This window comes from Lampetra planeri, chromosome 10 (assembly GCF_965212315.1).
Source record: "Lampetra planeri chromosome 10, kcLamPlan1.2.h2, whole genome shotgun sequence".
Lineage (NCBI taxonomy): Eukaryota > Metazoa > Chordata > Hyperoartia > Petromyzontiformes > Petromyzontidae > Lampetra > Lampetra planeri.
In genome coordinates, this window is record NC_136116.1 from 12094092 (window position 1) to 12106797 (window position 12706).

At 40.1% G+C, this 12706-nt stretch overlaps 1 protein-coding gene across 3 annotated transcripts in view; it reads right to left on the reverse strand.

The window, feature by feature from the left end:
* Nucleotides 1–12706, reverse strand: part of LRP1 (LDL receptor related protein 1) — a 263658-nt gene that overhangs the window by 207811 nt on the left and 43141 nt on the right. For all 3 annotated transcript variants that reach the window (XM_078598337.1, XM_078598338.1, XM_078598336.1), the window contains exon 2: nt 11813–11935. In XM_078598337.1, coding sequence (XP_078454463.1) covers nt 11813–11935 — 123 coding nt within the window. The remainder of the gene's footprint in view (nt 1–11812; nt 11936–12706) is intronic.

Here is a 12706-nt window from a genome sequence, read left to right on the forward strand (position 1 = left end):
TTTAAACATTATTACTGTCACAAGGAGACATAATTGAGGCGGCCTAACCTACAGGGCCGGTAAAGAATGCTGTAACTGAAAGGTTTCACTGTTTGCTAGATATACGTAAGTAAAAATGTGTTTTCAATATGTCACACTATTCTTAAAATATTGAAAGATGGTTGTTTTCATTATCATTGAATACGTAGTTCATTACAGTATTTTATTGTTTATCATTGTTTTAAACTAGAGAACCAAAAGTATCACAATGCAGGGAGCCTGTGTACATAGTAGCCTTCCCCTGTACAGTTGCAGTGGCGAATACGGAGCGAAAGCCAGTGTTAAAACTACTGCGTATTTAAAAAAAAAACAGAATGTTACACGAGTACTTGAAAATACACTGCAGAGGGGAACTTCACAATGTGCGGTGATATCAGGGGGCATATTTGAGATCCTGTAGTCTGCAGCACACCGCGGATAGTAGTCCTCTAATCTGTTCTGCGCATTGGCATGGATACAGGCTGTGGCCTTGACAGCTGAAGCCTAGACTCATGGCGGTTCTCCCATCGTGTCTGAAGAACCATGCCAGAATCGAGGTAGAACTACTGGGCCAATTCTGGGAACTAGGCATCAGCCATACATTTCCATGGTGATTCCACTCGGCCTGCCAGGCCCTCCCTGATTACCTAAATGCCATGCCAAGCTCAGCCACCTCCACCGGCCACCACATGATTGCAAGATTCCACTGATTCCATTATGACATTATGAATCATATTCAAGTCTCAGGATCAAATAATGGTCCCAGGCTACAAATCACGAGAATGGCCCAGGCTCTCCTGTAAAGTATACGTTTAGTGTTTTGAGTCGAATCTGCACATGTGTTTGTCAACACCATACCGTACATTAAACGGGCCAGTTTATTCAAGGAAAAGGGGAAAAAGCAATTTTCATCCCTTTCAAAAACAGTGGTCGAGTGGCATTATAATTTGAGATATTGGGCTGTGAGTCGATGCAAGGCCACGCTTGAAAGGCAAATCTTTGCAGAAGTTGGTTAAAAATTGTGACTTCATGTATTCAGCCTTCCTAATATCTGTTTTACACATTATTCCTTTACTTGTGCTTCTTTCTCTTCCTACATTGTCCTTCCTGTCTTTTATGCCCAGATCACATTTCTCGCATCCATTGCTTCGGGCCCTCCCTTCCGCTCTCCCTCCCATCCCTCCTCTTTGAATTGGTTCCCCCAACCCCTTTCTCCATGTTTTTTTCTCTCTCTCCGTTTGGCACAGCTGCAGTCCTGCCGGGACCGAGGCATCTGATCTGTGCAGCCGTAAGGAATATTAATCACCACGACATGTTTACAGCGGGCCTCTGGCCAGGCTTGATCCCTCCTAGCTCAATGGATGCATTGTGCCGTTGGTGCAGTCTGCAGACGGAAATGCCAGCGAGCGTAGCTGAAGCAATCTGAAAACTCCATCGCTGTATCCCCCCCCACCCCATTATCGGCAATTAGCGCTGCTCCACTTTTAAAAACCTTAATAACTTTTTACCATAAAATACATGACTTACCACAAGGATACATACAAATAGGAAGCCACTTACTTAACCCTCTGGAATCAACGTCGAGACAGAAAATAACATTATTCTGTGGAAGTTTAAACGGCTTAATTTTTAAATCTTTATTCGTGAACAATACAGCTTTATCATTTGTGTATGGCAACAACTCAACAAGAGGACACTGTGGCCTTGTTCTTAGAAGTCAGAACAGCCACAGTTGCCAGGGACATATGTACTGTCAGATGACATTACATCACTGACACTGAACCTCAGTAGAAGTTAGCTCTAGCTCTATCCCTGCCTTGAGGATTGAGATAAATATAGAGTATCCTCGAATCGTGGTGGTCATGTATACATATCCTTTTAAAAATCACGAGCTACATAATGAAAACAAACTACGTCCCTTAAATAAACATGGAAGTCCCGGAGCTAAAATTGAAATTTGGAAGAGCGGTGGCTGAAATTGAGAGGACAAGAAATGAATATGTACTGAGACTGTGCAACCTCCCCCCCCTCCCCCAATTGCAAGCAAAGTACAGAACTGCACTTCTGCAATTGCACCACTCAGCTGTTAATATAGTTGAGGTTTTTAGTTTTAAAATGTTAGCACGTAAAATATAAACTAGTATCCATGTTATGTTCATTCAGTTAAAAAGAGAAAGTAAAGTCAATTATATTGTTTTAAATGTAGTTTTAAAAAAATGCTGAGAAAATAATGTTAATGGGCTTTGCCTGATAAATGTCTCAAGGATTTACAATATTGTTATTTAGAGCAACAACATGTGCGGTTGCACCTTGCGTACATCTCTGGAATATTCAATCACAGACTTAGCCAGCTGCCACACGCAGTGGGTTTTACTGTGTCAACCTGAAAGGTACCACACATGCTACTCATAATGCATTTGGACATGTGCTATTTATTACGTTACATCATGTTTATGTAATATCCTGAATTTGAACTGCCCTTCCACGAGAAGGTTAAGTATACAAAGAGTTATTCAATATCCACGAAAACTGGTGATAGACATCAGACGGCTAGTTTGATAATTAACACACTGTATATTAATGTATATGCACAGACTTAGAATGCAATTTGGATTTCTGCAGCATCTCAATGAAGACGCACCACAAGACAAACTGACATTCGAAAGATAAATAGAGCAGTGGTTGACACACAATGGACAGGCAGATAGACACCACAAGACAGGTAATCGGCTGATTGATCACAATTCATCTGATATGTCATCTACATATATATGCCAAATACATAACACGTATGTGTTCTAATACTTTCTCAAGTTTCCAACCATGTAAATCCTATCATTCCATATTTTATGACCCATAGAATAGTACCACATCTGTTCCTTATAACATCATCCGTTTGGCAGTAAAATATACTGTAGTGGACATAATTCTGTGTTTAGTGCATTTGCATGAAGAAGCTCAGATTTAAAATACGTTTTGACCTAATTTTCTGAGAATGTTCCGAGACATCGTCTAGACAATCGTCGAAACGGCAAAGAGACAGATTAACATCTGCATAAGAGAAATGTTACCTTACGATGACCAGAGATGTGTATGCCAAAGCAACATGCACAGCGAGCAGTTATAGAAAGGCCACGTACAACAGTTATCCAAACACGACTGCTGCCTTGATATCAGCCAAAACTAATCATCATTATCTTTTTCATAGACATTTTTTAATTACACAAAGTGTCCATTCGGACCTCTCGCAGAGCAGTTTAACCCTTCGCTTGAGAGAACAGTCCATGGAAATGGATTTCTTAGAACTACCCTCTAGAGATCCCTTCAAGTGACCTTTGGTCCACACAGTAGTGGGCAGCACTTCCCACTCGATTTATCAGTCAGGTTCATCGCCGTCATTGGTGACTGGGCAGAGGCCATCAAGCCACTGCACAAGTTTGAACCCAATCTAATCTCAGGCAGCTGCCGAAATTCTAACTCAGCGGTGCCACACAACTACCTTGTAAATTTCGATTTAAAGCTTTCATGACTGCAGGGATTCATCTTCTTGGTTCTTTCGGTAAAGTCACGTAGAAGGGAAATAATAAAATAATAAAAATAAAACATAATCAAATACAATTCTCACGACGTTTCGGCTACAACGCAAGCAGCCATCCTCAGGTGGAGAAGCTTGGTGGTGTTTCATTCTTCACCTGAGGACGGCTGCTTGCGTTGTGGCCGAAACGTCATGAGAATTATTGAATTGGTTTCTTTTTATTATTTTATTATTTCTCTTCTACGTGACTTTACCTTGTAAATGTAATTCTTTACGGAAAAATCCACAACAGGTGCCACACCTAGATAATATATTCATATTCAACAGGTTAAAATGGTTCTTGGCGCCTTCAACAGCAAAGTAGTTAAAAGCACGGATACCCAAGTGTGGGTTGTCGTCCAATACGGTTTGCAATAATAGCTTCATTCAAACTGAAAACGTATTGTACTTCGAATGCCACTGGGATCACATGCTCCACAAAGCAAATAACATCTGCTCCAAACATTAGTCAGAACACAAGCTTGGATGACTCTTTCTCCCTCTTGTTTTTGCCTAGGACTAGGAGTCATAGTTTTTATAGGCGTGCACATTTGCTTCTTGAATTAATTTCACACTGGTGTGGAAAATCCAAGTCCATTGAAAATGGTCGAAAATATTTTAGTGAAAATATAAATGTTGATGACTTCAAGTCACATCTGTGTGATACATTTTGGAGTGTTTTACTCGCTTGCACAAACACTTCATTTGAAGGGATTGTTTCATGGTTTTTAGAAGAGTAAAATACCAGTTCACTATTTTTGAGTTTAGTTTTCCAAAACCATTTCAACCAGCTCTTGTCAGCCACTATTTCCTCACTTTGAGCCCAGTTCACATAGTTACACATACTTGGATGTATTTTCTCGTCTCGTCTCTCCAACAGAGATCTTCAACTGTTTCATGAAGCTGTTAAATGTTTACATTTATTTGATTTGTTACACGGATGATCCGATTTAGCCAGTTGCCCAGCAATTTTACAAGTGAGATCCGTGATGGGTGAACAAAACAGCTACAAAACAAAAAACATGAATATTGCAGACAATAAGTACAGGGTTCCTTGAGGTATGTTGGACAAAAAAACAAGTGTTTAATGGTCATATGAAACACAGAGAATTTAAAAAAAAACCAGTGCAAACAAGTGGTAGCAAGATGAGCCAGAAAAAAAGTTAGGTGCAATATGCCGTGTCTTAGTTGAATAAAGAAATAAAGAAGGAGTATGAAAGGAGGGAAGCAATCTGTGGATACGCGGCGAGGGTATTCCAGAAATGTGGAGCAGCAACACAGAAGGCCTTTCTACCAAACAAAGTTTTAGCAAATTGATTTTTGTTCGTAATAAGGAAGTTACTTCTGAGGCTACTGGAGGGAGCTAGAAGAACTAAGTGTCCCTTTGGGCAATTGGCAGATTTGTTTGAGGACCATCAGGATGAAGACAGCTTAGTAATGGGTCCCTCTAGATATCCAGGGGGGACAGATTTGAGTTGATGTACAGGTTGCAATAGTGACTTCTATAGGGGGCGTCAAGGACATAACGGAGATAGCGGAGTGGTATAATGAACGAGACATTTTAAGGTAGATTCAGAAGTTTGGCGGTAGCTGGTGTCACAATCAAATACGGGCTGGATGGAGGCTGTAACTATATGGAGTCGAGGTGGAATACACCATTTCCTTCTGTACAGAACTCCAGTTTTTTTGTTTTGATCGTATTGTCCATGTGGTCAATGTGGGTCTTGAAAGACAGTTTCGAGTCCAGAATAATGATTAGATAATTGAATATCTCAACCTACTCAATAAGGTGCGAGAGTCCAGGTTTGGGGCAGCCGGAGAATAACAACCGTTGGTCTTTTTAGCACCGAGGACCAGTTTTAGGGCATGAAGTTGAGGATGATTGAAGTTCTGTTGTAGATGCCATGGGATTTCTGGAGGTCATCAGGACTGTGTCATAAGCAAACAAAGGGTTCATGTAACAGCGCAAGTTGTTGAGGTGCAGAGGAAACGGGATAGGGCCACACAACGAACCCCGACCATCTCCCTTGGCAACGGGGTTCCTGTCAGAAGATGTATTCTTGACAAAGACAATTTTAAATGGGTCAGATAGGTAGTTGCAAATCCAGTTGACTGGATAATTCGAAAAATGTAGGCGTTTTATCCTTTGCAGCATAACAGCGTGATCCAGTGTCAAAAGTGTTAAACAAGTCATGACTTGATAATGAAAAGCAAAGTCCAATTAAAGTTTTCAATCAGAGCATAGTACCTGCTATGACATATGGATCATAAACATTAACACTTGACAAGAAGTGTGGAGCAGTGCATTCTTGGATATAAACGGAGAAACAGAGAGAAAAACACCTGTGCCATAAAGCAAACACAATTTAGAGACATAATATTCACTGTTAAGAAAGAGTAAGTGCGCCCGCGGTAGGTCACGTCACAAGAAGTGATGATGGTCAGTGGTCGAGACTTAACACTGAAGTGGCAGTTAAAGAGGAAACATGTCCTAAGGGTGCTTTCAACTACGAAACATAGAGCGATGAGATACACTTGTGTGCAGGAGCGACTGATTTTCGCATCACGCAACGGCTTGGGGAAGCCTTCATCCAGCAGCAGATAAAACCATGGCTTGGTAATTATTGTTTTCCCAAGTCGGATTGATCATAGCAATGCATGCATTCCATGGAACGTGGGCACTTTTTAATTTCGCCTGTTAAAGATACACTGAGGGCCACGTATTTTTACGCAAATATGCGTACACATTGTTGACAGAAAGAAACATACTGTATTGCTATTTTTGCCAGTCTGATGGGTGATGCTTATGGAAATATGACATTTGGCAGCCATGTGAGCACCGAGGAGCTGAACATTCCAGACAGAAAACAGTGAACATCGCACCCCTGGATTGGCATTCACTAAAAGCTCACACAAGGAGCAGAGCAAATAGTGTGGCTCTAAGAACTCAGGATTCACTGATAACATGGTAGGGTTATATTTATCAAGATTAACATTTTCCCAAGTTTGACCTAAATATAGCTTATGTATCCACGCTCTTTGGCACGATCTATATCGCTTTACAGGGGCACAGTAGTGAGTACGACTGGCAGGTGTCACCAGTGGTTAACAATTTCTAAACCTGGGCCCTCACCTTCAGAACACTGTCATTCAAGCCCGATGACTGACAGCATGGATAGGTTGCAAATTAATATTATTATCATCACCTTCAGCCTTTCTATTGCAGCTGGTATGTTATCACCATACCGATTTAAAGGATTGATATGAAGAAGTTATGCGAACATATTGTACAATATTACATGTTTATTACACTATAATCCAGTCATATAGTTTTTATATCTCTTCAGTATGCATTTGTTAAATATTTATCTGACAACCTAGAGCGCTGCAATACAATCCACGCACAGTTCTCTTAAGCAACGAGAGTACAGTATAAGATATATTTGATCAAATTCAACTGGCATCTACAAATATACTAAGCCGTCCACAGGCTCGCCAACCTAGACATGAAAATCATCTGTCACAAACTTGCCGCTAGACAAAAGAGAAATTCACCATGAAAAATCTTCTGAAGAGCATTACAACTTTAGATCCCTCAAGCATATGGGACAGCTGACTTAACGGCATCTCTGAAGGTTTGGAATGCGTTTTAAATTGCGGAACATACACTCCATACATATGCGGGTTAAATCACGTTGGAATACCAACGTGGAAAAATATTGTGAATATATGCATGTTAACTCACTTGGAATACCAAAAAGCTAAAATATTTAGTTAATATATGCAGGTTAAATCACTTGGAATACCAACGTGGAAAAATATGTAGTTAATATATGCAGGACCCTTCCCACCAAAGCAGATTAAATTTCAGCTTAAAAATCAATGCGAGATGGAATTCATGCATGTGTTCTGGTCCAATAATCATCAATAAAAGTATGTTTGTTTACTATAGAAGACATTAAAAAAACAATGGCATAGTTTCAGCTACACTTGCTTGTGTGTGTGTGTTAGAGCTGGGCAATTCCCTGAGGAATTAGATTCCTATGATTCCACTCTGGACTATTCATGGAGGATAGAAACTCTTTGATGATTTATTCCCATGTAAAAATTCCCATTAATTTTCACTGCATTCCAACAGGGATTCTGCCTTCGAAGATCGAAGAAACATCGGGATGAGACTCTAGCTGAGCAAATCTACGGTAATTTGCCTGATTATAGTCAGCTAGAATCGGGCAAATTACTGTCGGCCAAAATCACAATTGAAATTCATGGCAAATTATCCCAATTCTACCCCGAATCCGGCAATGAAGTTTATGAATGACGGAACGACCAATGGTGGCTAGACGCGCCAGTGTAGGCCAGCGCTGGTACGATTCTCATCCACACCCACGTGTTATATAAACACTCAGCTGCCCCGTGTATAAGCTACGAAAAGATACCTACATTGTTGCATGCATATCCTAGACTTTTACCAATGCTTTGGCATGGCTAAGGACAGTACTAGGTCAGCCCCAAGGCCCCTGCTGCTGGCTTTCCGGAATGCTACGCCGGAATCGTGTGGCCAAAGCAGAGCAATTGCACACTAGTTCTCCGCTAATGCCTTACACTTCGAAGAATCGCAGAAACATTCGCAGTGCGATGCAGAATCGCCTTGACACTCGCAGAACAAGGACTGTAATTGTTTATCGTCGTTTCTCCGTCACAGCCCCCGTCATCTAGAATGCCATCCCCCCTATTCACATCCGTAACGATCAATAATTTTCTTCGTTCAAAAACCATCTAAAGGTGCATCTCTTCAGCTCGACATTTAACCGAGTCTCACCGGACCGTGCGACGCGATCCGACACCGAACTCGGCTCCACGCCTCAGAATTGTGTCTTCGGTCCGCAACATTGCGGGCGTTATAAATTGTATTATTATTACTACTAGGCAGAGGTGTGGACTCGAGTCATGTGACTTGGACTCGAGTCAGACTCGAGTCATGAATTTGATGACTTGCGACTCGACTTGGACTTGCATAACAATGACTTTGTCCCACCTATGCTACTAGGCATCGCCCATACAGGCTCCCATTGACCATTCTTCCCTTCTTACTCGACTGCGATACTGCGCTACAACACTGTCAGGTCTCTCCCTGCTACAACAATTCCACGATCCCACAATTCCAATGATCCTCTTAAGAATTGCATTTGATTTGAAAAAAAAATGTAATTTCATCGAGAATCGTGAGAATTTGCAGACTCTAATGCATGTAAAGTAGAAGGAATAAATAGCAATATACTCCCTAATTTACATTCTCCCTCTCAGCCCTCAAGCCACAATTAAACATAGAGTCTACATTTCCATGCCACACATTCATTAAGGCAATATAATTTCACAACTGATGTCCGTTATTTATAATGATGACATTCACAATACAATTTCAATTACTAAATATAGCGTATTAGTGTCCCGCGACTGAACTAAATTGGTAAATGTATCCAATATATTTTAAACATGCTTTCTAACCGGCAGTTGTTTAATGGTTATTGAGAAAAATGACAGATGAACATTAATTTATGCGTAGTTCTGATATTTAAATGAAATTGTGCCCCATATTACATCAGAAATCTAATTCTTAAATCCATTATAAATCGTATACACTATAACTCTTAAAATTAGTGATACAATTTAAACCATGTTTAAAACACAGAATAACAGCTTCTTTAAATACATTTTAATCAAACACATAACAAACATAAAATATTCTATACCTTGAAAATACTGCTGAAGAGCTTTGTAGATTGGAGTACAATGCACTATATTTCTGTGCATCACCCATGGTGCTTGCTCAGCAATAGACTTGAATGAATTAATTGTCATCGATTCATCTGATTATTCATGCATGGGATTGAGTGTGTGACAATCAATTACAATATTTATGACCTATTCAGATTATGGGGAAGTTGTTATATTCAGGTTAATGAAGAGGGGACAGATGCAAAGATGGGACAACATGAGGTAGTCAAAATTTGATGAAAATAAATTATTCCTGGAGTTGACGTCTGCTCCTAATCATGTAATTTTGAATGGAGTGCATTGCTAAATATTTACAGCTAAACATTACAATAAAATCAGGAGTGATAGTGTTCTGTTCTTAGGATAGATAATGTACTGTTTGCTATTGTACCTTTTTTATATACGATTTGCAGTTTCGTTTTTGCTTATTCACAATATAATTGAAATGTTATCATTAATCTATTTGTTTTAGTTTCGTGATAAAATACTTACAGCCAGCCAATGAATGCATTTTGTAAGGTTTAAACTGTTTCTCAGAGTACAAAAACAATTAACATGAAATCATTAAAATTAATCAGACACGATCAGAGGCAACGATTTGGATCCAATGTGATTATCATTCCAATCATTTACTATGGTAGCAACGTTCAGATGGAAGATCGAATTGGTTGGAAAGGGTGAAATTTCCCATTTATGACCTTCCAAGAACATTTTGGATTTTCGATTTAAAGCTTTCGTGACTGCAGGGATTCATCTTCTTGGTTCTTTCGGTAAAGTCACGTAGAAGGGAGGTAATAAAATAATAAAAAATAAAACATAATAAAATAATTCTCACGACGTTTCGGCCACAACGCAAGCAGCCGTCCTCAGGTGAAGAACATGTCTGTCGATAAGACAGTCTGAATGACACGTCCTAGGCTTGGAGCGTCTATTTAAGCTGGGAGGGAGGAGGAAGAGCGCCTTGACAAAATAATTTGCATATCTTGATATGCAAATTCAGCTTAAATATACGCTCCAAGCCTAGGACGTGTCATTCAGACTCTGTCTTATCGACAGACATGTTCTTCACCCGAGGACGGCTGCTTGCGTTGTGGCCGAAACATCGTGAGAATTATTTTATTATGTTTTATTTTTATTATTTTATTACTTCCCTTCTACGTGACTTTACCGAAAGAACCAAGAAGATTTTGGATTTTGTGGCTCTCAAAATCCACGCAGTGATTTTCAAATTAGTGTCCCAACAGAAATGCAAGTGTTCTTTTTTTTTATTGGGAGAAAACACACAGTTATGAGAAAAACGTTCTGCACACCTGCAAAACGGAGTGCAAGTGAGACCAAGAAGAGAAGATTACAAAAAACACATAGGTATGAAGGTCGTTAAGAGCTGCTCTTGTTGTCTGGCTAGGTACATGAGAGGAGAGACACAGCTAGCACCCTGTTCACACAAATATAAACTCCTGGCTCGGGTTATTTATTGTTATATTACAGAAATAGCTCCTGTAAAAATGGAATGGGATAGGTTGTGCAAAACTACTCAGTGTTAGTTCTCCTAGCTTTCACATTATGTATAAAGTAAATGATCTGCAGAGTCAACAATCCAAACATAGCATTGAAAAAATATCATAACCAAAATATGTACTCGCACATATTTTGCACTCATGAGTCCAGCTTCGATTTCAATGTGCATTTTGTGCGAAGTTATTCCTTTCCTTTTTGGAAATGCTTGCACACAAAGATTACTCTACAGGTGCAGCCAGAACAGATGGCTTTCCAGCATCCTTTGCCAAAATGTGGAAATGTTTTAACCAATTCCTGATTCGGTTGCGGTGTGTAAAATGATATTAATAGAATGCAATTGTGGTTTATACACAGATTCTTAATTATTTTTCTTTAATTGTCAAATAAAACCTCATTAAGAGGGATAGGCACTAGATAAACAATACAGTGCTATAGGTCAAGTGTTTTCGTCGTTTAAGTGTCCTTGTCATAGACATAACAAGACTGTCCAACGCCTATAAAAGGTAGCAAAGCTGAGATTTATTACGCGGAACTGGACTTCCTCAGTTCAACTGCCAAAAAACATCGTGTAGCTCTTCTGTGTGCCAACTCAAAACCACGGAGAACTTGGCCAGAAATAACACAATGCAGCATCATGCGATTCACATTACGCACACCACAATATGTGGAGGTGCATTATAACAAGATAGTTAAATCCACTATTTAATCAAAGCATTAACCACTGCATATTCTTATAATGACACACCATTGACAATATTACTGTTAATATATATTTTCCCTGTAGTCATTGGTGTTACGCCGTAAGTAAATCGGACATTTTTTAAAGCCATCACTTATCCAGTTCGCTTTAAACACAGCCTTCAAGTGAATGGAAATCTCTCAACTCAAACCACACTGCTACCAGTACGGGGTTAAAAGGCTTACAGATCTCCGGCGATTCATCCGAGCCATCGGGACAATCCTTCTCCCCATCGCAGCGCCAGCCCAGGGAGATGCACGTCAGCCCATCCTTGCAAACAAACTGCGTCGGGCTGCACGTCTTGGGAGCTGCAATGACACACACACACACGTTTCCATAATGACCCACTGTCACAGACCCAACCGGTACTGCTTCTGCTGCTGCACGTGATGCAATGTTATATGAAGACCTGCAATTTGAGAAGGAATGTTTTTTATTACACTCTTAAGACCTCTCCATACCACCATCTGGCTACTGAAATTGCGTTTCATTATCTTACAATAACAATGGTCACTATTGTTACCGTTCAACACGCAAAACGAGAGATTGTATTGCAATACAAAGCGACATTAATTAATCAGCGGTAGGTGAAGTCAAAGTGCGTTCCTGCTTAATCAAGTAATATAGGGGGGGCATCATTCATCTCCAATGGAGGTCTGAGCCAATGGTGTAAATTCCACATGTATATGGCAGGGGCCGTCCTTTTCATAACACAGATAGAGACCACTTAAATATGTACCCCTGCTCTCACAAAGATCTAAACAAACGAATCACAAAGAAATTGCCCCCACTGACATGCACATACCTGTCAACCCAGTGCCTACCTTATTACAGACCAATTCAGACCTTTTTGGTCACCCAGTGCCCTTATAAATCTCAACGTTCATTCTACAAAGTCCCATCACAAGGGAGAAACACAAACAAATAGACAAAAAAATTGCCTGTATTGAAACGGCTGTACACCGTATGGACCTGAAAACTCTATTTCCCTGTACAAGAAGAATATGGGTAAACCGTATGGGTTGACAGGTATGCATACATACGCAGCCGCGTAAATGCGCTTAGGTATTTTACCAGTT